At 39.4% G+C, this 21,923-nt stretch overlaps 2 protein-coding genes across 5 annotated transcripts; one reads left to right on the top strand and one right to left on the bottom strand.

Annotated features, from left to right (window-relative positions):
- Positions 1-555: 555 nt before the first annotated feature.
- znf384b (zinc finger protein 384 b) lies at positions 556-10,192 on the bottom strand. 4 transcript variants are annotated; one of them, XM_062421789.1, is made up of 11 exons: positions 9,963-10,167; positions 7,598-7,665; positions 7,239-7,467; positions 6,467-6,577; positions 4,971-5,125; positions 4,790-4,881; positions 3,818-4,042; positions 2,508-2,675; positions 2,308-2,386; positions 2,030-2,188; positions 556-1,885 (listed from the first exon to the last, which is right to left on the bottom strand). In XM_062421789.1, exons 2-11 carry the CDS (start codon positions 7,661-7,663, stop codon positions 1,490-1,492), a joined length of 1,680 nt encoding a protein of 559 aa, XP_062277773.1. In that variant the 5' UTR covers positions 7,664-7,665; positions 9,963-10,167; the 3' UTR covers positions 556-1,489. The 4 variants fall into 4 exon arrangements, with proteins under 4 accessions (XP_062277773.1, XP_062277770.1, XP_062277774.1 ...); XM_062421786.1 differs by having other exon boundaries at positions 556-2,188; positions 9,963-10,192; XM_062421790.1 differs by lacking the exon at positions 3,818-4,042 and having other exon boundaries at positions 9,963-10,166.
- Positions 10,193-12,841: 2,649 nt separating this feature from the next.
- Positions 12,842-21,313, top strand: si:ch211-154o6.3 (uncharacterized protein LOC563854 homolog). The gene is made up of 13 exons (XM_062421799.1): positions 12,842-13,067; positions 16,008-16,126; positions 16,580-16,830; positions 17,217-17,340; positions 17,571-17,692; positions 18,243-18,329; positions 18,512-18,601; positions 18,892-18,980; positions 19,671-19,893; positions 20,011-20,133; positions 20,282-20,447; positions 20,689-20,774; positions 20,932-21,313. The coding sequence occupies exons 1-13, from the start codon at positions 12,978-12,980 to the stop codon at positions 21,030-21,032; spliced, it is 1,671 nt and encodes a 556-aa protein (XP_062277783.1). The 5' UTR covers positions 12,842-12,977; the 3' UTR covers positions 21,033-21,313.
- The last annotated feature ends 610 nt before the right edge of the window (positions 21,314-21,923 follow it).

Here is a 21,923-nt window from a genome sequence, read left to right as displayed (position 1 = left end):
CATTGCACACATGTATATAATCTCAGGAATTTATGCATATTGCACATTTATTTATTGCAGATTTATTTACACAGATTGTTTAATATAGTATTTTATTTTATTGTATCACTTTCACCCTTACACTGCTACTTTGTCCACTATACTGCTGTGTCAATGTTGAATTTCTCCCAAGGGGGATCAATAAAGACACATCTTATGTATTTACATGGAGCTTAATGATTAGTCGACGAACGCTATTTTGATAATTAATTTTGAAAATGAATCATTTGGTCAATTTTTAAGCTAAAATGCAAAAACTTCATGATTTATGGCTTCTTAATTGTAAATATTTGTTGCCTTTTTAAATTTTCTGATAGTCAACTGAATATCTTTGTAATTTCTGAGATTTTATAGATCAAACGATTGAGAAATTAATATTCATATTAATTTATAATGAGAACAGTTATTGGTTTCCAGTGTTGTGAGCGCCCCTTAATAATACCACTATGGCACATTTACTAATATAACTAATATTACTGATGTGCTGAAACAGAAAAATGCCAATGCAGAAGATTTCAGAGGATTTATTGTATCATAAGCAGAAAAAAACACACATTTCAGATGTGTAAGTATGTCTATAAAGAGGTATTATAAACATTTTTATCGTGGAAGTATAATAGCAAGAACACATTTGGATAACATTACTTTCTGGACATACACACAAAGCAGTACAATAAGATTACATGAAACATGAACCTGCTGATCGTTTTCCTCAAGGTCACATGAAGGCCTTCAATTGGATCTAAATATGTTGTTATATGGATTACCACATCCTTTTAACACACAATCATACTTTATAAACTGGTAGTATATATCTATATATACTAGATTGTTATTTTTACCTTCCTGAAAAAGCAAATAACCTCTACATCCCTTTTAACATATATTAAAAAAAATAATTGCAGGTATGTATTTTACAACATAGTAGCTGTAATAACACTGATGTAAAAACTGAAAGTCTCTGTAAGAAAGTATAAAAATGTACCTTCATGTTAACTACCAATTCCATCAACAGAGAGAACATAAATTGCTATGACCAAAGCTGTATTTGTAGGGAAGAGCAGGAGGTGATAAAACAACAATTAAGAGACTCACTGTCTCTTTTACTCTCTTCCATAAAACCATCAGTGTGATGGACTGGAACATATTTTATTGCAGCCTTTACATGCACTTTCTTCTCAGACAGGACAGCTAAGCAAAACTTATCAAACAAGGCAGAAAGAAAAGAAAGTCACAGACTAAAAAAAAAAAAAAAAAAAAAAAAAAATCAGTCTTCAGTACATTGTTTGTCCTGTCTGCCTCAAAACATTGTTCAGGCACAGTCATAAGTTCCAAAGTTCTTGTATCATCCTAATATTGCTTTTATCCTCCGACTCTCCATCCTCCATTTTATGTTTCCTTGAATAATTCTATCTTCCCTTCCCCCCACAGTACCTCCCTTCCAACACCTCTAGGAGTTGAGGTGCTCCACTTGAATGGTGGATGCTGACACAGTGAGACAGAGGTCCTTGTGGGAAGTAATGTCAGACACAGTGACTGGTTTGTACTGGATGTCACTGGCAGACACTGTTTTATACTGGTGCAGGTCAAATGGACAGGGGATGGTTTCCGTATGCGGGTAGTTGCCCTGGCTCTGTCCCTGCTGACCTCCGCCTGCTTCTCCGCTCCCGGCTCCCCCAGCTCGGCTCGATCCACCACCTGCGCTCTCCACCCGACTCTGAGCTCCAGCCTGGCCCTGGGAATGGCTTTGGTTCTGGTTCTGTTGTCCCGCCTGTGCTGCCACGACTGCTGGTGCAGTCAACTGATCTGGGTTGTGTTTCTCCATGTGTTTCACCAGATACGTCTCCTGCGATGAGGGGAGGATAGGTAGAGGGGAAACAGTGGACACATGACTACACGGTGTAAAGTAGCTGCCAGATGTCTGATGCCAGTGAGGCGATTCATAGTGTTTCATGTAGAAATGCTCTTCAGAAATGGACATTTGTCTTACTGAGGTATAAGTGCGGTTGCAGAGACCACACGAGTAGATCCTGGCATGTTTGACTGTGTGTGTGGACATGTGCACCTCGAGGCTCGCTGCATCTATATATCCTTTATTGCAGTTGGTACACTTGTAGGGCTTGTCTTTGTTGTGTTGACGTCGGTGGGACTGAGAAAAAATGGTAATTGACAAGCAAAGTTTTGCGATACAGTGAAATGTGATGTAGTACTGTTAAAACCATCAACATGAGACGCATTATTTGAAAAGAGAACTCAATTCTTTCACACCTGCAAATTTGACAGTTGCGTAAAGGATTTCTCACAGCCTGGATGGGTGCACTTGTATGGCCGATCTCCAGTATGAATCCTAAGTAAAAACAAAAGCACATGCATGTATCAAAGCACTCCCCCACTTGCATGATGATCTCACCTGACCGCAGGAAGACACTTGAGGCTGATAAGAAACCCAAGCTTGGTGATTCACTTACCTGTTATGCTGCTGAAGGTGACTGAGCTGTCTGAAGCACTTTTGGCAGTAGGCGCAGGCGTAAGGTTTCACTCCGGTGTGGATGCGGACATGTTGAGCCAGGTAGCTAGAGTTGGCAAATGACTTGGTACAATGGGGACACTTGTGAGGCTTTGACTCTGTGTGGTTCCTGATAAGGGCAGACGGGTAAGTGAAAGAGAAAGGGAATCAGGATTGTAAAAAAAAAAAACATACTGTGCTTGACACATATTACAAAGTGGAATCCCTAACTAAAGTCTATTAAAAATCTACAACATATTAACTGTCTACTACTCTAGGCGATGTCAGTAGTAATTGATATTCTTTTAAATTACATGTTAACAGGGATGTCCAAGAACACATAATCACATAATGACAACATAATAAAGCAGTTGTTTTGAAAATGGCATTTTTACTCATATCCATGTGGACCTACTAAAGAATGCTTGATGCCTGAACAGAAGAGGTTACAATTATATACAAATATATTTAAAATGAAACATAATAGCTGGAATTTAAGTGTTTTACACATACATCCATTTAGGACAACATGCCTCCAGAAATGACAGGATGATTTGAGAAAGCAAAAAAACAACATGTTCAGGATGAATGAGTGCAGACAGCCAAAGCAGAGCATGGTAGAAAAAAGATTTCACATCATTATTCAATGGAGAAAATGAGAAAAAGTATTGATAAAGCAAGTATACTAAACATTAACTCAGGGATTTAAATGGTGCACAGTGGACTCTGGTCTGCCCATAAATCTTAATATTAACATATATTTCTAAATGTGTTTGCATGTGTGTCAGTGGAAGAAGCACTGGCAGAGGAAATGACAGAACATGCAGTCAGAGGAAACATGTCAGGATATATAAAGCAGAAAAATATGATTCAGCACGCAGGAAAGCAAGAGTTGAGCACACACACAAATGAAAAGGAAATGGTTAAGTATTTACATTGCATGAATTATTATAACTGAACCACATGCATTTTAAATGGCCATTCATATTATTGCATAAATTATGGAAAATCTTTTTATTTTGGATTTAGTCGAACTTGCAATTAAGTGCAATCTGAATTCAAATTTTCACTTCTGGGTGAACTGGTAGCATGCCAGCCAAATTCTACATTGCAATGTAATATGCATCTGCACACCACTCCACTCTCTTCCTCAGGATGAAGAAGACAGGAGTCAGGGTTTCTAAAAAAAAAAAAAAGGGACTTGGCAGGACACGTTAAGAGGACAGGGAGTATGGTATGTGGATTGGTAGAGGGAGGGGGGGTCTGCAGTACCGTGTGTGCTGCTGTAAATGACTGAGCTGCCTGAAAGATTTCTGGCAGTAGGAGCAGGTGTAAGGCTTGGCCCCGCTGTGGATGCGGATGTGCTGGGCCAGGTAGCTGGAGTTGGCGAATGACTTGGCGCAGTGAGGACACTTGTGAGGTTTGGCCTCTGTGTGTGACTTGGAGTGGATCTGCATGTCAGACTTACTGAAGAAGGTCGCCGCACACATCCGGCACCTACAGGCGGAGAGACACAGAAATGGGAGGGCGGGATGGAAGAACAAGAAGGAAGAAGACGGACACATTTACAGAAAAAAGGAGGTGCAAGAAAAACAGGTGGAACAGGGCAAAATGAGGAGAAAGTGTTGGGAGGAGACAGAAAAAGGCAACAATGACTCACAGAAAGAAATAAGACATGATAGAACATTAAAAGAAAAATTAATAATAAAAGAGACATTAATGAAGACAGAAGGAGGTAAAATTAAATGTTAGAGACACATAAACAGGGAAAGATGTCAAGGAAGATATCAGTGAAAGCTAACGGGGAAAGGTACATAGATACTATAAAAAGTGGAAAAGCAGGACAAAAGTGCTTGAGAGATCAAAACTCAAAGAACATGCTATATAAAGACAAAGAGGACAGTAGAGGGCAGGTAGCAGTTCACGTCCAGAGTGTGCAGAAGCAGAGAGAGTGTCTTTGAAGCACACATTGCACACAACTTTCTATGTATTTGTTTCTCAAATACACGAAGAGAAGCAACTTCACCCAACAGCTACAAAGCAGGCATGTTCTGCCACAACATGCAGTGACGTGTGTTTAGAAGGGCTGTCAGATGCCTAAACTACATCCAGCAGCTCCTAATGCATCTGTAGAAGCTGAAAACTGCAATGCTGATTTCGACAGGACACAGAAACAGGTGTGCTTGCATTCCACAACTAGGGCAAAGAGAAATGGGGATGCACGTATGTTTGTTCACACTATACCTGTATGTCTTAGTGCTATCTTTCGGTCCGTGTTCTTCGTCTTCATTTGACAAGTCATATGGGTCTCCTGTATGATGCTGCAAAGATGCCACCTACCAAAAAAAAAAAAAAATCACAAATTAGTTATTTGATTACATATCCATTGTCTGACATTTCCCTTCCTACATCAATATTTTCTTACCTGGCCACCAGCTGTCAGGTGAGCCAGTATTAGTGTTTCATTTCCTGGTCCACCCAAAGGACCAACCCTGGACAGTGTTGTCTTCTTCTTTCTGCCTCGTTTGGAGGGGGCTGGCATGACCACCACGTGGGACGTCCCATCACCGTCTTTTTTGTCTAAGATAGGATCAACAGTAGGTCAAGAGGAGAGGATACTCTGTGAACAGTTATTAAAAGTTTCTAATGAATGCTATTTTACATGATTTGGCCTGTATATGTCGGTCTGTATAGTATAGTGACATCAGGTAAATAATGAATTGTGTTCATTCTTTCAGGAGTAATCAACATTTGAATACGGACATATCTAAATCTGGTTTAAACTGGGTTAGGGTTAGGGATCAGCTTCTTTTTTCTTTTTTGAAAATCTGTAAAAGTAAAAACACACCAATAATGTTATGGGCAAGCTGTGGGATTTTCTTGTGTGTGTGGATGATAGTTTTGGTTTTCATTTAGAAGAATGAAAGGAGCTCCGGCACACTGTCTCACTGCGTCGCAACATTTTGGTCATTCTGACCCTCATCAGGCACGATGAAGGTCGCACTGACCGAATTGTTGTGATTCAATAAATATACAGCAGTAAGCGAGACAGTGTGTGGGAGCTTTTTTCATTTTACACACACTCAGGTGTGCAGAGAGAGATTTCTTTCATACATTTTTAGTTTTTTGATGTAGAACCATAAGTTACAAACACAGCCTGGGTGAAAACATTTCATTATTTGCTGCTTATTCTCTGGGTCTGTTGTTTTTTACCTCCTGAGATCAATCTCTGTTTTGAAGAAAAATGCTCATTAGGGCTTATATCCTAGAGATACCATTAAAAGCAAACTGAACCAAATATAAATGTATTTTCTCTTCAAAAAAGTTGAGAAAAATCACAACCACAAAACCCCAAAGGTCTAATTATGATCTAAAGCACTAAAACAACATTACAACGTTTACTTTATCAGCTCCCGAGTCTTTATTTAAAATTCAATTTGTGTTTGGTTCTGCTGATTCTTTCAACCTCAAACGTTTAGGCCCACAAAAACAAATAAATTAAACTAATAAAAACCAGTAAGCACTGACATTTGTGAAAATGTGAGCTTCAGTCAGGACACAGTCATTAGTGATGCTATGATATAATATTTTTACTGATTTCTGCAGGGCATGTTAGTCAATTATTATATTCCATTATCAACTGAGTAATTTTCTTGCTATTTATATATTCATAATAACATCAATAATAACATTTAGTACATTTGAGGAACAAAAATGCTATTTTCTGCAAGTTCACTTTTATTCTTATACTACATAATACAGTAGGTGTGGCTGCACAGATGCAAAGAATCATTTGATAAAGTTGAAATGTATTAAGTTTGGTGACGTGTACAAAACCGTATTTTCTTATAAGTATAGGCTCAAGATATGTACAGGTTTTAAGAGCCATATATGCGATATCATTCAGTGTGTGTGTTTTACCTTGAGAATGGAGAGCTGAAACAATCATGGTTGTTGCTGGATGACCAGAGACAAAAGACTGAGAGGAAGTGGGAGAGACTAGTGTTCCCGGAGTTGTGATGACCAGACCAGCTGCGTAGATAGACGGACAGAATACAGTAATCTTTTTTTTTTTTAAAAGAGAGAAATAAATCACATTTAACAAAGGAGAGCGCAGCCAGTATGAAATACAATAATTCAAATATTATAAATCGAGAATAAAATTTGAGTTTGAGATGAACAGAAATCCTTTTGGCAACATTTTATGTGAGTTATATGCTAAACCTGGAAGTGAAAAATTACAGCTTTTCTACTTCTTCATTATTTGAGGAAAGCCCTGAAGTTGTGGCATAGATTGAGACAAACAGGTGTTCCTTTCTGTCAGATGTTTTACTGGCAGTAAAACATCTGTGCAGCTTAGAGGCACTACACTATGTGACTGCAAAGAAATCATTATTAAATCAACATGTATCACACATGTCAAAAAAGTGTTTTGTGAGGTCAGTGACCTTGACCTTTGACCACCAAAATCTAATCAATTAATCCGTCAGTCCAAGTGGATGTTTGTGCCAAATTTAAAGAAACTCCCTCAATGCGTTCCTGAGATATTAGGTTTACAAGAATGGGACAGGCGGATAGATGGACAACCCAAAAACATAAAGCCTGCGGCCTCACGGTTGTTGCCGGCATGAAGGCATAAAAACTGTCGCAGTCCAAAAAGCCCAGAGGCTTCCCCATCCAGAATTAAACTTACCTGCTGTCATGATGCCTGTGGAGGGGACAGGCAGCACCGTAATGTTCTGGGTGCTGTGCGGAGGGTGGAGGTGAGCCGCACTACCAACCTGCCCTCCTCCATCTGTCTTGGCCCCAGGAGTCGGGATGGTGAGCAGAGCTGTTTGGTAGTGGGATGCCGAGGAAGCAGAGAAGGAAACACTCTTTTCCTGTTGCTCTTTCACTTTGTTCAGGAACATAGCATTTTCAATCTGCAAGTACACAGGAGATACTGAATCAATACTGAAATATTACAAGTTTGAGGTTGAAGTTCAAGGATGAGGACTGATGTTTTTATATAGACCGTCATATTCACATTAACCGTGGCTTTTCCAGTCTTACCTGTCCTGGTACAGTGGGGACGGGAGACCAGAAATACGATGAATTAAAATGAGAATCCTCCATCATTTCTGCAATGAGACAAACACAGCAAGAACTGATCACAGCACAAGCTCGGCCAATACTACAAGCGGTTTGCATAAATAAATACAACATAATAATACAACACATACAGAATCAACAGCGCACAGGCCAAAGTACAAGTTTAACAACCAATCCAACTGAACTTAAAATGTTAACAAAAGAGTCCAATGAGACAAGTGTCTTCCCACCTCTACGATCATAAATACTACAACAAAATCTGACCCTCAGTTGCCAGTTTAATTAGGAGCACCGTGCTAAAATAGATCCTACCTTCGGGAAAGTAACAAAGCTCAGCTTTTGTTGAAACTGTTTAAGACAGGTGTTGGTTTGACTTTATTGGAATTTTGAATGCTGCAGTTTGTGGTGCTGTTGACTTTTATTGCATTATACTGTTTTACATTTACATCACCTTCATTGATCCCCGGGCCTGGAGGCCATTTCATTCCCTCTGTGCCAATGTACATTATTTCTGAAATATTACATGTCTCCATGTTTTCGGTGTGCTTATTTAATTAAATATAAATTCATTTACTAATATGCACCTTAAATGCGAAATACTGCTGCAATTATGAAGGTCTTAGAATTTGATTTTAACACAGGACCGCGCTGAAAGACTGTTTCTTAATATCAGGTAATAAAGCAGAGACTACCTTGAGGCCCTCATCATGTCAGCTCATATCATGCTATAGTGGTGTATGTAAAACTAAACTAATAGAAAAAAGTTGGATTTTATCCCAGAGGGCCATTAGACTTTTGAACAGCTGCAGTAAAAGAAACAATCATTTTCGATTTTGCATATATTGTTAAAATGCAAAACAGTTTTTAACAAACTTTTTAACATTATGTGCCTGTGTGGTGTTTGATATGACTAAATAGCTACAGATTAGCCACTGGCCATTAATCCTTGTATATTCTAACATTGTTATATTTATATTTTCAAATACTGTTTGTATGTAAATTAATTGTCTGTGTGTACTTAATAACTGAAATTAATATTCCCAGAAAAAGTTACTATAGACCTTTTTTCCACAGTAGACATTTTGACTTGTAATAGATGGGAAAGCACAGGTGTTACTAATTACATTAATAAAGGCTCTGTTCTGTTCCAGTGTCTCTGTAAATCATGACAGTGTGACAGCGAACACATTACCAGGACTGCAAATGGGATTCAGACATTATTAACTTTAATTCTTACACCTGTATTTTTCTTACTGTGTCAAACTGCCTAAATGTCCTGTCCAATGAAAAAGGGCATGTTAATAAAATCAACACAAATCAGCCCCCAAACAGTGAACTCTGGGTGTCTGGGATAAAACAGCAATGATGCATCAATTTCTGAAGTAGGTTGTTGATTTTTTTTTTTTTTAGATCTGATAAACTGTAATGATAGAGAGAGTAACCAGCAGATTAATCGATATTAAGCTAAAAATAAAAATTGGTTGATATTCTGATCTGGGACTACACGGACAGCCTTGCGGGATCCTTCTGGAAATGCTCAATTAAAGAGTAATAAAAAATGTGCAATGAGTGATATATAAAGATTGAATAACTAATTGATTACAGAGGCCTATAGGGGACACTTCCTATTAGCCGGACCATCCACAAGGGTCGAAAAACAACAATGTAGCTCTTCATAATGATATGGATTAGTGCTACTTTGCTGTAGCACATTTTTAAATGCACAACATATACCTCAGGGATGTTAATGACACCAATTATGTAATATTACCTTCAACTTTTTATACTTGACTTCAAATGTGAGCTATGGATTTGAGGCTATTGACCACAAAACACACAGTAGGTGAGCCCAGTTTTATGGTATTTACAGCAGATCCAGTCATTTAGCTAGCATATAAGTTTTTGAACAGCCACGTTTTTCCTGGTTGAACTACAAAACACCACATATCGCTAACTTTCGATGAAATTATACAAATAAGATGTGTGTAATGTTAGCTGTAGCGACTCCATTTCGGCTCCTTGCATCTTGTAGTTAATCAGGCCCGACGTGCTAATTAACATACAGTTAGCAGACAGCAGAGAGTGCCTGCAGTGCCCTCCTGCTCGGGAAAAATAACAAGCAAAGGGAAGAAAAAAAAAAAACCCTCCAAAGGATTTACAAAAAAAAAAAAAAAAAAAAAAAAAAAAAAAAAAAACTGAAGCGAAGAGAAAAAACCAATAGACCATCCTCACAGACTTCCGGCTGTGGAGAGTGGATAGGAGGCAGCAGAGTCATGCAAATGTAGCAACAAATAGCAGCGACTGCGTGAAGAGCAGCGACGATTACCGGAGCAGACGACTCGGTCTCCCTCCCCGGAACTCCCGTGGGCCGGGACGATGTTTCCAAATCTGTCCAAATTCCTTCAAACAGATGAAGTTTTTTTCCCCCTCCTCCTCTTTTACTTTTTTTTTTTTTTTTTTTTTTTTTTCAGGGCTCTTTTTTTTCCCTCCGCTGAGGCAGCTGCTTCGTCTGAGCTTCACTTCCTCCGGATAAGGTCGTCAGACAAAAGGAGTCCATACGTCACTTCCTTTAACATTAAACGCTGACAGACACAAACAGGTATAGACTATTTTTTTGTCATATATCTCACAGATGTTTTGAGCTATCGTTCCCATTTTTTCACGATTTTGTCAATCAGTTTGTCCCTAATGATCTTATTTCATTGTTTTCTGTTTCCGTTTTACTGATGCTGTCCTTACTATATTAATCCCAGGAACATTGCACTCATGTATATAATCTCAGGAACCTCTACATAATGCACATATATATATATATATATATATATATATATATATATATATATATATATATATATATATATATATATATATATATATATTGCAGATTTATTTGCACAGAGATTGTTTACTGTATATATAATTTTATTGTATTTTTTATTTTTTTATTTATTTTGTCACTCTAACGCTGTTACTTTTTCCATTTGAATTTCTCCCAAGGGGGATCAGGAAAGATATGTCTTATCTTATCTTATCTTAGTGCTTTGTAAAAAATACTAACGTATTGGGGTTTTTGGGTCAAAAGCACCCATTTCCACCTCTGCAGGTATAATAGGTGGAACTGTTTATTAAGTTCATGTTTGGCATGCGTCTTAATTTAAAGTATCACATATTATCAATGGGGTGGAGGCACAATTTAAAAAAAAAAATAGATAAATAAATAAATATTAGACGTATTAGTTGACATTTCACAATGGACTTTTGTTGTAAGAAAGAACATAAAAAAACAAGAGCAGTCAATGTCATGTCATTTTAATGACAGCAGTGAGTAAAACGATAATACAATAATAAACAATAAAATAAAGACAATATATGAACACACACAAGAGGTGTGTTACGCAATATTACCTACTTTTTTACTAACTTAGAGGTTTTCAAAGTGGGAGGGGGCCACAGGGGGCCTCCAAATAGTGTCAGGACAGTCTCAGTGAATGAAAATGAACATATATTACAGTTATCAAAAGGAGAATATGTGTGTAAATGTTCAAAGTGTGTGTGATTTGGTTAAAGAGATGGCTCAGAGTTTTGGGGAACTTTACTGTTAAGTGCCTTGATATGTATTTGGTATAGATTGAAGTATGTCAAACAGCAATATCAGGCTATCTTGGCTTAAGTATTGCATGTCTATAGGATCAAATAACAGGATCATGATCCCATAGGCATTTGGGAATTGAGCGAAACAGAGCAAGTAAAAACTGTGGAGGAGGGGGCTTTGTCTGAGGCTGATAGTCTCGGACTTGGACAACCCCTGACATAGCGCATAACTAATAATGTTTTGAGAAGAAATAACATTTTACTTAGAGGGTTGTTTGTATATCTAGAGTCTCACTTCTTCGAAGCTGCTAACCCTGTCTAATCTTTTAATCTTGAAGATGTTAGTTTTTACTATGATGATTTAGATGATGGCATCCCTGAATATCTGATTTCATTATTCAATATGCTGTTTTTTATTCACTAACAGAACATTTCTATATCACAAGATCTCACCTTTTCTCTTATATAAATAAATACATTCTCTATTTTAAAATAATTGAGATTATTAAACAACAGCAACAATATAAGAGTTTTTTTAACCTGAAACCTATATATTTATATGTAATATATTCATATTTTGTTTATATGTGTACTCCTGCTTTTTTTTGTAACTGTTTTTTAACATTCTCATTTTATGTCCTTCGTATGTATTTGTTATTTAAATCTGATTTGTATGTGCTGTTACTGTTTTACTGTGTTTGTATATTATCCTTCTGTTAATAAAAAATAATATTTTATAGCGTCGATTAAAAACGTTCTTCCTGCAAGACTGACAAAAAAATGTGTAACTCATATGTTCTTCATCTGTGGTTGCTCATATAGTATAACATTTAGATATATTGAAATGTACCTATTCCCAATGGCAAAACGAGCAAATTTGCACTTTTTCACTCACCAAATGCAGGGAAAAAAACGAATCACCGGATACAATGATGGGAAATTATATTTGTGGACTGATTCATGAAAGTGAACAGCTTTTATATTTTGTGTTCATTTTGATTCATATCTTTTTTTTCTGTTATATGAATTAGAATGTGCAAACTAAGGATCAGTTCATTGGGAATTGCTTGTGTAATTGGAGAGAAAAGCCATGTCCCAAATGTTGTAAAATGCAGATTTTTGGGTCAGTGGTTAAGTTCAGGGTTAGACAAGTAGTGGCATGGTTACGAGGAAATTCCAGGAAATTAATTTAATTCTATGTAAATAACCTGAAAGGGACTAAAACCCTGAAGTAAAGTGTGTGTCTCAGGTTGTGGCTTGTTGATACACACTGGGCAGCAAGTCTGTGGACTAATTTCTGATTTGGGAGCTCAGAAATACGAGCTGAAGGAGGAGCACTTTAACGCAGCACAGCTTAACTGCCCTCTCGTCCTCTGGTTGTTGTCAGACTGATTTTTAGCTCCTGCTTTCTTGAATGAACTTCATATAATATTAAACATGTCACACGCTGTTAGCTCTGCTGAAATAAACAGCCTTGAAGACGATAAACGCACAATCGTTATATATTTATCACCAGTTGTAAGGCAGTTGTGTAACAGTCCACAGGATGGCGCTGCAAGGACAGTGAAACACACCGACTGTAGCTCGTCAACATCCGGTGACACGTCTTCCCAACACACCGCCGAGCCAAACACCTCTCCTGCCAGCCCTGTTAATGTTGTTTAGCTGACACTTTCTGACTTTTTTGACTCAGTCAGACAGTGGAGCAGTGTAAAGTTAACCTACGCTGCTTTAGACTTAAGAGCTGCAAATGGGGGAGGTGAGGAAGCTGCAGAAGAAGTTGAGGCAGATTGGGAATCTGGAAATAAAAATCAGTCTTACCCCAGAGGAGAGATTAAAGGTACAGGAACACTTCATCTCCCTTTTTTTAAAAATAGATGTGTCTATGACCGTGTGACATTGTGAAATCCTGAATAGATTTCCCTCAGGTGTAACAGCAGGTTATGACTGAACCTCAGACTTCACCACAGCACTGACAAGGATTTAATTTAAATGCATAAGAATAAATATTCATATTCAGCATCTTGAATAATGACACACAGGCTGAAAGACAACCTGCCATACAGCTTCATACGCATGCACCAAACACACCCTGTGAGATTTGCACATAGTTTGAATGCTCATAGTTTCATAAAGATAACATTTTAATGCTGCTGATATAAAGTTTTGACGGAAGCAAGGCTCCTTAAACTTGAAATAACAGGCTAGATACTATAAAGAAGAAAAATGTGATTAAAATGAATTAATAATAATGGTGAGATGAATAATTTGACAGTTATTTCTGCAGGAATTCAGTAGATCAGAGGCTCACACTTTGAGGAGAGTGCATCATACAAAAATAATTACTTCAGGAAAGCCTCAGTTTGTTAAAGGGCACTATCTCAATTTTATAAGTTATGGCTGTGCCCTACAACAGTTTTTTTTCTCCTTTTCTGAACTTTCCCTACATCTCCTAATTGGAAAGAGAAAAATAAATGCATATAATGTTGTCCCACACGTCTACAGTAGAGGATCATGTGGTGCTGATGGTGAATGTTACTGGTCCAGCACCCAGAATGATTGTTCTGTGCGTCAGAATAAGCCGCTTTTTCTCAGTCTGAGCTAAGAGCACAACAGTAACAAGCAAGCAGCTAACCAGAACACAAAATAATCCCCATTTCAGTTAGCTGACAATGGATTATATTATTATTAAAGATCCCCTCCAGATATGATTTAAGATGTATATAAAGTACTCTACTTTGAATAATAATTTGATATGGTTTTCCACATAAAAGTTCAATTATCTTGTTAAAATCCTAAAAATGCAATCTGCTCCCTCATTCAAATTGCAGGATCTATAAATATGCAAACATATTTAATTTCAGAAGTTGAATTTCTGGACACAAGATGTCTCTTACTTCACCATGAAGTCCATCTTCAGTGTTTGTGCACTGGAGGCTTGATGTTAACAACATCACACTTGTGTATGTTGAATATTGGACCAGGGTTGGCTTCAAAACTAGCTGTGTCACAAATCATGCTTGTACACCAGCCACTTAAATCTGATTTCCTGTGATCACAGAGACATTTTCCATTTTCAGCAGATGGATGTCAAAACAGCCTTCTAGTCTTCAAACTCTGCACATACATCATTCTGCACAGTGAAGCTCAAACATCCAGCTGTAGGAACAAGAAGAAAAACACATTTTTGAGTCGAGGGGGACTTTAAAATTAGTGTTGCACTTCAGTAATGTTGGTTTTCAAAGCGCTGTATTTGAGTATAATTTGCAGGTATTTTTACTTGACTTGAGTGTTGCGTTATACTACTGAGTATTTCAGTCTAAGTTATTGCTGTTTCTACTCTAATACATTTGCTTGACAGCTAATGATAGGTAGTTACTTTTCAAAATTAAAATTGTACATAAAAAAGATTACAAGTTTGCAAAATCTGGTCCATAGTTATATATTAAACTAACCAATAGAATGGAAAGTTGCCTTAAACAACAACCTGCTAAAAAGTTAAAATGCTGCTTCCACAGTTACACATCAGTAATGATATTTCAATAATATAAATATATAGGGATGTGCATTTTTCTGCTAATGTGCATTATCTGTAAATATATAACTGTACTTTTACTGAAGTAGAAATTTAAATCCAGTACTTTCACTTGTTAATTTTAGTCTACCTCCACTCAAAAATATGTTTTTCTTCTTGTTCATACAGCTTGATGTTTGAGCTTCACTGTGCAGAATGATGCAGAGTTTGACACTAGAAGACTGTTTTCACATTTATCTGCTGAAGTTTCTCTGTGGTCACTGGGAATCAGATTTTAAGGGACTGTCCTACAAGCATGATTTGTTACATCACAGCTGGTTTTGAAGCTAAGTTTGGTCCAGCATTCAACATACAAAAGTGTGATGTGGAAACTTGAAGCCTCCGGTGCAAAAACACTGAAAATGGACTTTACAGTGAAGAAGGAAGCATCTTGTGTCCAGCAGTTAAACTTCAGATATGAAATATATTTCAGAATCTGTTATTTTTCATGCGAAAGAGGAGATTTACCCTAACCCTAACCCATTTTAAGAATTTTAACATGTTTATTAAACTTTTTTGTATCAGGCACACATTATTGTTACAAGCAGTAGTAGTTTTGTATGTCTTAATACATGTCTGGGAGGGATTTTTCAAACATCTGCCACCACTTCTCACAAGAGACAGATTTTTTAATGATCAAAATCAAAGCAGTATAGGCTGTGATATCCTGAGATTCAGTCCATAAAATGGGTCAGGCTCCAAAAATACTGCATCCTACATGTCCCACAATGCAATTCAGAGGTGTCTTTTGTTTTGTGGTAGATGTCTGTGGTAAATGTCAAACTCCACGTCTCTGTTTTTTGTTAACAATTTGTTGTCTCTGAGCCCAAACTGACGATACCCTGAAATATTCTTAGGATTATTTTTTCAGATTTTGTAATTCTCCTTTCAGAACCACACATGAGATTAAACAGCTGTTTTCACGGGCTGAGTAGTACTCCTCATAATGAGTAAACTGACCTTTATATGTAAAAATAGGTGGAGTGCTCTTTTAACACAGGAACCAGCCACTTGATGTCAAGTTGACATGCCTAATTTGCTCATTCATGCATATTTCATATTTCACAATCAGACAGGAATATGGCGTGTCTCGCGAGTTGCGATGTAATAAATCAAGACAGGCAGAGTATGTTGGTTGTGCATATAAACAACTTGTGGATTTAGTAGCTTGGTTTACAACCAATCTCGTGTCTTCTTCCCTCTCAGATCTCAAGGAAGGCGGAGCTGCGTTCCAGATTGGCTGAGCTTCAGCTGCAGCTTTCTGGCCCGCAGCAAACTCTGGGGATTGTGGGAGACGGAAAAAAGGAGAAGATGAAAAGACAAGTGTAAGGAAGTGAGGGAGAGGTACCAGCAAGAGGGGGCAGATGGAGAGAATCATAATTCTTCAAAAGCAACAACATTCACTTTGAAGCCTTTGATCTTTTTTGTATGTCTATCCAAACACACTGGAGGTCAAATACTGTCACGCTTTGAGAAAATAGGAACTTTCCACTGTTCATAATGTGTCATGTAAACATCATTCAGGGATGCCACCCTCTCTATTAAAGCCCCTCGGGGTGTTGTGCAGATTAAATGAAATTTGCATGTTTGGATATAAACATCAAATTAAATGAAACATATTCTTTCTAATACACAGACTAGGTACTCATAAACAAGCACTGTTTTTGTTTGTGTGGGACTTGAAGATACTCTACAGGTATTCTCGCTGTCACAAAGGATGCTGTGTGCCATTTGCATCTTGATTATTCATTCGGCTCTTGCTTTCTACGCTGGCACAGGGACGATGCCCCTGAGGCCCTTCCATCACAAACGCCTCCAGCCTCCAAGATCCTTAAGGGAGAAGAGAAGTCCAAAGCTCGGGCAACGCCAGCGCCGGCTGCCAGGCAGAGGGACACAGAAGGGAGAGCAGAGATAGGCAGACAGCGGGAAAGTATAGAGTCCGCCAAGGTGTCAGATCACTGCCGAGACGTGTCAGGAGGCTGTCCAGCCCGCACAGACTCTGACAAGGAGCAGCAACTGCGACAAGAAGGTTGGGTAATTAGGAAAAGAGGCTGAAGAGAAGAATGTTGTCACAGTTTCTAGTAGGCACTTAAAAGTACAATACAGTGCCCTGATTTGCGATTATTATCTAAAATCAGATTATTCATGTACTGCCTGAGGAGTCCTAACAAGCTCTTGTGGCTGCCTGTATTAAAAAACAACAAGCTGCATTTGCTTCACTGAAAACAGGACCCACGTTTTGCATCCTTGGAGCTAAATTAGCCCCACGCTTCACAGTGGCAGACTAATCCATATTGAAGAACTCTGTAGATTAACAAGCCGGGGTGCTGATGAGTCAACATTGCTAATTGCACAAATCATTTCTTTCTGTTTTTTTATTTTTTCTGTTGTTTTTTTTGTTGTTTTTTTTTACAGAAGCCGAATTTAAATCCCTCAAAGCGTCTTGGGAGAAGGCAAAGTTCCGCTTAAGGCTGTTGGAGGGTCACAATGACATAGTCACCTGTGTGGTTGCTGTTGACAACCTGGTGGTGTCTGGAAGGTAAAGCTGAAGGAGTCCTGATTTGCATAATGGATGTGCAAAGTGAACATTTCACTTAATTTATCACTTAATACGCTCCCGCTCTCTGCCTCGCAGTCTGACATCTATTTGTTTTTTCTTCCCCCACGCCCCACACTTGTTTAACTCCTTCTACAACCTCTTGGATCCTCTATTTCTAACTCTGTTCAATTGCTCGCTCTCTCTTTCTCCCTCTCTCTCTCTCCTCCAAGCCGAGATACGACAGTGAAGGTGTGGCATGTTCCCACGGCAACAGAGCACAAGAACCTGGGGGGTCACACTGGTGGGGTCACCTGTCTATCTGCCCCTCCCCCTGAGTACTGCAAGAAGCTGGGTGAGGACACACACAATCAGACACACACACACACACACATATGCACATCCACATCTCGCATGCGCCCCGACTAGAACTGAGTAATGCCTGTGTCCTCAGGTCTGGTAATTATAAGAGCAGTTCATCAGATCAACCCCGGTGAGAGATAACCACAGTAGACACTTAAGAGAGTTCACTGTCTGTCTGAAGCAGTCAGCCTTCAATCACTTGAACTCCAAAGGCCTCTCTGGCTCGCCTCCTACACTCCCTCCCCACCTGCTTCCTCAATTTAAAATACCAAGTCTAGAAGTGCACAGCATAAATGATGCAGCTCCGTCAAACTATAGGCCACACTGTGTTCATAAGACTCATTATTTGATGATTTCTTTTGATGAATCATGTGTATTCTGAGTCTTTTTTTAAAATTCTGTGCACCATCACTTATTTACATCTTTGCTTAATCTTTTTGTCTTCATCTCTTTTTCTCTCTTCTTTTCATGTCCCCATTCCTTTCCCCCTCCTATTCATCTGTCCTCTCCTACCCTTTTGTATGTGTTTGCCCTCCTGCCAGCCTGGTCCCTGTCTTTGTCCGACAAGGAGAGGTTTATTTTAAGTGGCTCTGCAGACTGCTATGTGAAGATCTGGGCCCTGAGCATTGGTATGCTAAACCACACAATAATGCACATATACATATATATATATATATTAATTTTGAAAGAGCCTCAGGGCTCTGTCTGGGAAACGTGTTTCTGTGTGTTTATGAGTCGTAATCAATGTAAGCCTTTGTGACCGGTGGTCTGTGTCCTGTCAATTGAATTAGTATTTTCCTGTTACCTCCAGGGCAGTGTGTTAAGTCTATCTACACGTTCAACGCTGTGACTGCTCTGTGTTTTGTGCCAGAGGGAGAAGGCTACATCATCACTGGTTCAGGTGTGTTTTTGTGTGGAGCGAGCAGGAACTAAGAGCTACTGATACAGTGGACAAAGTAACTGGAGCAAGAATTTGTTGTATCACATTTTTATCTGATATCTATTTCTATATTTGCTTTAGAGCAGGTATGTACGTTAGCTTTTGTATGAATGCGTTGCAGACAGAATCTCACACAGTGGCATCATCTGCCAGTGAGTTAGTGAGTGTAGCGTAGGGCTATCAGGCTGCATCAGAGATGGAGGCCAGCCACCTGTCAGCACATATTAACCTCACGCTCTGTCACTCCTCAGACGGGGGGAAAGTTCAAGCCTGGAGCTGGCACACTTTCGAAAACTGCCAGTCAATCAATGCTCACCAGGAAGCAGTCACTTCCATCCAGGTGGGTGGGTCATTCGCCTACTGGTCATGATATGCTGTCAACACTGAGGATGCTCAGACTTTTTTTATTTTCATTCAAAGATGTAAAGATACAACAATGTTTCTCTCTCTGTAGAAACTGTTTAAAGTTTAAAGTAGTTTTAGAACACTTGATTATTAATTTTGGAAAAAAGCTACTCGTCAAGTCAAAAAGTTATATTTCTACACTCTTATTCTCACACCAGCTTTCCTTGTTTATTGCTTTCAAATGGAAATCAAAGATTTTGTTGAGATGTAAGCCGTGGAGCTCAGCCAATTTTAGAGAGCATACTGTACATATTTTCAGCAAAAAGGCTTTTTATGAATATTGAAATCCAGAGCTGCATATGCACATTTTTTTTCAATTTGCAATCATCAAAATATGCCTAAAGCATTAAAGCGTAGCGCATCATTGTCATCCTCTTTGTTGTTTATCATGCAAAGCGCACAATCCATTTATAACCAACAGCAGCTCAGAAGCATTTCCCTCTAAAACTGTTCACACACTTCCACACATTCTTCCATTTACACAAACATACATGCTCTCTCTCGCTTTTGCTCTTTCTCTATCTCTGTGCACACACATGTGCACAGAGATAGAGAAAGAGCACACACACAAACTGGGTAAAGACTCATATCACCATGACAACCATGTCTCCTGTGCCCTCTGCAGTCTCAGGGTCCGCTGGTGTTCAGCGGCTCGGCCGAGGGAGGGGTGTCTGTGTGGGAGAACCGGTGTTCGGATCGAGACCCCCTGAGGCTGCTGCATCACTGGAGCAGCCAGGTGACGGGCTGCGGAGGGGGGTCCGGTGGGCGTTTGACCCTCAGCCCCCGGGGCGACCGAGTGCTCCTGGCATACGGTCGAGCCTGGCTCAAGATCCTGCACTGGAGGACTGGTGAGCCCTGCAGTGGGAGTGTGTGTGTCAGAAATAGACAAAAAAGATTAGAAAAGGAAAGTAGACGTAGGAGAATTTGCATAATCCTTCCACCTAACATCTGTCCAATTATCATAGGAATAATGTCCAGACTGACCAATCACAGCAGCATCACCGGGGTAACAGATTGTGTTCACCAGACGGCAGGCCTCCTAATTGGTTCCTGCTATGATCTGGCGAATGGAGAGAGCACGCTAAATTGTGAGTCACAGGGTAAACCAAGTGCAACCTGAAGTTACTCACTTCACTCTGAGAGCGTGAAAGCACAATACAGACTTAAGACAAAATCGAAACCACTTTGTTTTCCTCGGCTGACCCTGTTCCCTCCGCCTGCCTCTCCTGCCTCCAGTGTTCGCTCTGCCTCAGTGTCGATACCTGGCATCTCTGACCTGGCCGGAAGCTCCCAGAATCCTCTGCTTTGCAGCGTGGACCACGGGGAGCGGAGACCACCGGTGGGTCACTGGAGGTCGTGACCTCATCGTATGGGAGCAGCTCCCCAGCTCTGGGAAGCAAAGGTGTGCATAATAATGTCCATTAACACTGCTCAGTAAAAAAATAAAGTTGAATATATTACTTCAGCATAAACTGGTCAATTAAATTCATTATTTGCATATTCATTATTTTTTTGCTGAGGTCAACTGTATAGCTAATCCTGAAGATACAACAGGATTTATAATGCACTTAAAGGTTTTTGATTTTGACACACATCTGCATTGATATTAGGTGTTTTAATTAGTGTGGGTGTACATATTACAGGGGTGACGTCACAGCGAAGAGAGACAGTCGATTGGACTCCTTGCTGGAGTCAGAGGGGGACACAGAAGATGACGAGGAGACTGATGGTAGAGACACACTCATCTCAGTTTCACACATCCTCACGTCTTTATCTCCTGACTCACGTGCCTCATTAGTAACCGTGGAATTGAAGATTACACTGTCATGTTAATTTTAGATGATGCGTGTCGTGACGAATTCTTACGACCTCCTTGTTAAACTTAGATTACGAGGATGACGATGACATAGATGAAGGAAAAGACGGCCTGCCTGACAACACGAAGGATGAAGGGTCCGGCTCTTGGCTCCGCTGTGTTCTCCAGTGAGTGCTGGTTTCTCACGGACGCCGCTGGGCTGAGGAGACTGTGGCCCGCAGCCATGAAGAAGAGGAAATGAGAGGGAGGGAGTGCAGTGACAGCAAAGGAGGGTGGAAGAGAGTGAAGTGTGACAGAGTGAGTGTCAGTGTCAGAGGGGGAGCATATGGATGGAGAATGTGTGAGTGTGTGTGTGTGTGTGTGTGTGTGTGTGTGATAGACAGATTGTTTTCTATGTAAATAGTATTTTCACATACAATAAAGCTGTCACACTGTGACACTCACCTCCAGAATTTGCATCTCTTGTTGTCTTTTTTGTTATTTCAATCTGACCCTGCCTCTTCTTGAAACAGTTTATCACCCGCTCTGCCGGTGCAACCTGCGCAAATTAATGTAAATTAAATTTTATTCCATCTTTATTCCCTTCCTTTCTCCTTCCTCCTTCTCCTCCTCTTTGCTGTCTGTATTCCTGCCTCTTTCCTCTCTGGGGTGTCCTTTCTGTTTTTGTAAACATAATTGAAGAGTTTTTTTTTTTTTTAACCTCCCGCCTCTAAAATGAGCTTATTAATGTCGTGCTCAGTTTCATTTCTGTTTGCCTCGTCAAATTCATTTCTTTTCCTCTGCGTCCATTTAATTGAACCTGTTTTTTTTTTTTAAAAACACACATAATTAGCATTTAAATCTCTTTCCAACAGTCTCTTGCCCTCCCTTCATCGCTCTCTCTCCCCTCTCTTACTCTAGCAGACTCTACATGTCTCAGTCGCTAAGGCAACCGATGCTTTTTTTCCTCACTTGCTCTCTGTATCTCCCCCTTTCTCTCTGTCTCCCTCTCTCATTCCCTCTCTCCACTGCCAGAGGTAGGCATGATAACTGATATGTGTCGGAGTGCATGTTTGTATCTGT

Source organism: Scomber scombrus, chromosome 7 (genome assembly GCF_963691925.1).
Source record: "Scomber scombrus chromosome 7, fScoSco1.1, whole genome shotgun sequence".
In the NCBI taxonomy this organism is placed as follows: domain Eukaryota; kingdom Metazoa; phylum Chordata; class Actinopteri; order Scombriformes; family Scombridae; genus Scomber; species Scomber scombrus.
Note: the sequence above shows the minus strand (reverse complement) of the source record. Positions and strands in the feature narration are given on the sequence as shown.